The 4,171-nt window shown below is 38.6% G+C and overlaps 1 protein-coding gene across 1 annotated transcript; it reads right to left on the reverse strand.

Annotated features, from left to right (window-relative positions):
* Positions 1-543: 543 nt before the first annotated feature.
* Positions 544-3,887, reverse strand: LOC108814614 (LEAF RUST 10 DISEASE-RESISTANCE LOCUS RECEPTOR-LIKE PROTEIN KINASE-like 2.8). Its single transcript, XM_018587223.2, has 4 exons — positions 3,079-3,887; positions 2,244-2,978; positions 2,126-2,149; positions 544-1,708 (listed from the first exon to the last, which is right to left on the reverse strand). The coding sequence occupies exons 1-4, from the start codon at positions 3,827-3,829 to the stop codon at positions 594-596; spliced, it is 2,625 nt and encodes an 874-aa protein (XP_018442725.1). The 5' UTR covers positions 3,830-3,887; the 3' UTR covers positions 544-593.
* Positions 3,888-4,171: the final 284 nt, after the last annotated feature.

A 4,171-nucleotide genomic window follows, 5' to 3' on the forward strand; every position in this document is an offset into this window, starting at 1 on the left:
TCTTCCGGCCCAACATATCTCTAATAACTTCCACACAATCCGAAGCTTAGAGGTGAATGTTCTTTGTTCCATTGATTCATGGGTTGGTGCGGTCTATACAGGTAAAATTCTAGTTAGACTATAGATTGGTTGGAAATAATCTAAATAGTTAGCCTTGTGTACTGTTTAAGATTATATATTAAGCTTTATCTTAAACGATTATGAATCACTAGTTAATAAACGCAGCGTCTGCTGCGAGCATCACCAAAATACAAGAGAGTTTAAATTGACAGGTCAGCAGTAAAATAAAATAAAGAGTCAAAGGATAACAACAATTGACGCCAATTGACGTGAGCCACACATCACGACATGTACGGGAGACGCTGTTTTTTATAGCGGGAAGAAAAAGCGGAAAAGTTGGGTAGCGTCAGTCGGCGGCGGGAAGGATATAACAACGCTGCACTTAAAATTTTCTGGTTTGTTTGTTAAATCTGATAGTTCGCCGCAGACGCTGCGTCTCCCAAAAGAGCAGAGCTTATATCAAATATAGTCACAATGCGGCGAACATAAATCAAAAATACGGTTCTACAAACATTTTTTTCTTTATGCTACATTCATGGATCATACTCTTCAGAAATCGAAATGTCATTTGAGAGCACAGAAGATTCCAGAAGAGGCGCTTCTGGAATTTGTGAACCTGCAGGCCTAGGAGGGAACTCAAGAGCATTCAAGTTACCTTCCATCATCTCTATCACTCTATTCATCGGTGGACGATTTGATGGCCAAGCCTGAATACACCACAAACCCACCATTGTCATCTTCTTTGCTATCTCTTCTTCTTCTTGGCTGTTGATATCGTTTTCAAGAAGCCTTCCATTTTCTTCTTTCTCAAGATCCCTATATATCCATTCAGGAAAGTACATTGAGCTTGTGCTAGATGAACTATCTACCGTTGTTGTTTTGGTCCTTGCTCCTATCATCTCAAGAACCAACATTCCGTAGCTATACACATCTGACTTGTGCGAGACTCGACCGTACACTCTTGAAAACACTTCGGGTGCAATGTATCCTATAGTTCCTCTTGTGTCTAGCAGTGACAACATGCTTTCTTCCCTCTCACAGAGCTTAGCAAGCCCGAAGTCTGAAACTTTAGGGCAAAGATTGTCATCTAAGAGTACATTCTGCGGTTTTATGTCGAAATGTACAATCCTTGTCCTGCAGCCATGGTGCAAGTACTCCAGACCACGAGCAACGCCTACTGCAATCTCATATAGCACCTTCCAATCCATATCTGGCGACCTCTTGCTTGAGATGAACTTATCAAGAGATCCATTCTCTAAAAATTCATAAATAATTGCTCTTTTGGTACCTTCAGAGCAAAATCCTAGCAGAGTAACAATGTTGACATGAGAAGTTTGGCTGATGCTCGCAACTTCATTGATGAAGTCTTCCCCATTACTCTTTGAGTCTTTTAAAATCTTCACTGCGACGATACGTCCATCAGAAAGGGTGCCTCTATAGACAGTTCCAAATCCGCCTTTCCCAACCATTTCGGCGAATGATTTTGTTATTCTCTTCACTTCTGAGAAACTATACTGCTTCAGTGGATTAAGAGTCTTGAGGTTCCGTTGATGTAGATCATGTGATGGTCTTCTCTTCTTCTTTCGGAGAATTCGGAGACCCAATGCTAAGACAAGAAACATAGACAGAACCACACCTGCTACTAAGCCTGAAACCAAAAAATTGTAAGAAAAGAAAACTTTGTTTGGATGGAGTTATCAATGTTCAAGAAATACTAGGAGGTAGCTAGGCTCTTTATAGAAAAATAGAGACTATGCTGAATTTTTGGAATCTAGATCTAGGCTTTAACAAATTATTGATTTATTTTTTATATATTTTACATTTATGTGAGATATTTTGATGTTCGAGTTTAGTTATTAAATTAGTCTGATGAATTATCAAAATTAGATATACAAAACAAAATTTTGACCCAAAAAAGATATACAAAACAAATTTGTGGATTTATACTAACATTATTACTTATAGTTTAACATATTTAGATTAATTTTGATCGATTTGAACTAATTTAAACAATTTGAATCTATAAATAGATATAAATCTATATTTAAGGAATATGTTTGAGCACCTATTTTCGCTGCAGAGGAGATTCCTGCATTAATTGAATGCACCAGCGATGAGTTAATAATATAGATAACTTAGAATGAGAATGATTTTAGGTCGGAGATTTGGGAAAAGGAAAAGACCTTGTTTCTGGAAGCGCATCATATGGTTACACTGCCCATCACCACAATAGCAGACGAACCTTCTTGTGATGTGATTATATCCACATGCACCCCCAGAGTCTCTGCACCTCGAACAGTCTTGGTCAAGTCCAAGCTCGAAACCCTCTGCAAGAGCATTCTTTAGATTATCCACAGTCCTATTGTTTTGCAGTCTAATCAGCGCCGGTCCAGAAGCTGGAATACTGATGTTTTGACGGCAACCTACTCTCACGTCGTATAAATGGTCTCTAATCCCTTGAAGGAGAGGGGACGAGAGATTTCTCGTTACATAGTAACCTTGATCAGCATCAGAAAAACCCTCACAAACAAATTTTCCGACATAAATGGAAGAATAATTTGAATTGCAACTTGTACTGCAAACTACAATGCAGTCATAGTAAATTGTAAGCAGCTCGGTGTTAGAAGCAAATGGAAGAATCTCTTCAATGAATGGCGTATCTTCAGGATAGTGGACACACAGATCGTCAATATCAATATAATCAGTTCTGGCAAGTCTTACGATACTACTGTCAAAGCTGGCCTCTAAAATTCTAAAATTCACGGAGGAAATGTTAAACTCTGCGAATTCTCCGATACAGTTGAGCTCGAAGTCAGGGTGGCCACATTCTTCTCTGCCAGGAATCCAGAAAGGATACAAGAGACCGCCCTGATTGCCACATAAAAACGGTGTACTGCAGAGTCTGTAAATCTCATCATCTGAGAAACACACAAAAATAGCATTCATATGATTGTATATTGGTGACATGGATTTTTTTTTTGAAGATGTAGAGAATGGTTGATGTATGAAAAAACTTACCATGGCGCTTTGGCTCGCAGATGACTCCTGAGGGTGAGTGTGTCTTGCAGCAAACTTGAGCGGTACCATTGAAGCTGCATATTCCACCAGAAGACGAACATTGTTGACAAGCTATCTCATCAATCTTCACTTTCACCTCGAACCCGTCCCTTATAACACTTCTGAACAAGTACGGATCAAAATTATCCGGAACAACGAAACTCTCTGGAACGTTCACTGTGAAATTCTTATTGCAGTAAGACTGAGGATACCGAGGTTCTTCAAGCAATACCACCAGACCTTTATCAGGAGGACATGTATAATTCTGATTTCTAAAACGAATAGGATCACATTGGTAATAAACTGTCATGTCCTTGTAGCCTGGCAAAATCTCATAGATATCAGGAGGCAGGGCTGTGGTACTAAAATTAGCATCGCAAAGAGGCCCTAGCAGGTCTGCTCTGGCAAGTGTAACGGTGTAAGATGATTGATCTACTTCGAGAACATAGTACTCTTGGTCTGAGATGATCAAAGAGGTACTGAATTTATTGGGGCAGTGAAGCTCCAACAGTGGAAAGCCACAGTGTTCAGGACGATTTCCACCCCAAAAGGGGAAACCAGCGGTTATTTCCCCACACTGAAACGGAGCTCCACACCACCCAAGTTCTTGCTTACTTGAAGCGCAAGGAAGATGGTGCAATAGTGAGAAAAGGACGAATACGACCAGATATGAAGTAGATTTCGAGAATCTGATGAGTGTATGTGAGTTCATAATTGATTTATCTAATTCAGCTTTTCATATGGGTTTGGTTTGGTGTGTGTTAAAAGGAACAGAGGAATTGCTAAAGAAAGAAAGAAAGAAAGAAAGAAAGGGAACAATAAAGTAGTCAATAATTGAGATCCCTCAAAAGCCAACTTGTAACCAAATAAATGATGCATTCAATGCTGTTAAGATATTCAACAACCAAATTTATTGGTGAAATATCTTAGATAGCACTAAAAAAATTTGTTATCACAAATGTATAAATATAGATTTTAAGGATTAAAATGTTTTATTAAAGAGCTAAATATACATTTATACCATTTAATTTAACTAATTTATACTTTATGGTTT

This window comes from Raphanus sativus, unplaced genomic scaffold (assembly GCF_000801105.2).
Source record: "Raphanus sativus cultivar WK10039 unplaced genomic scaffold, ASM80110v3 Scaffold5290, whole genome shotgun sequence".
Lineage (NCBI taxonomy): Eukaryota > Viridiplantae > Streptophyta > Magnoliopsida > Brassicales > Brassicaceae > Raphanus > Raphanus sativus.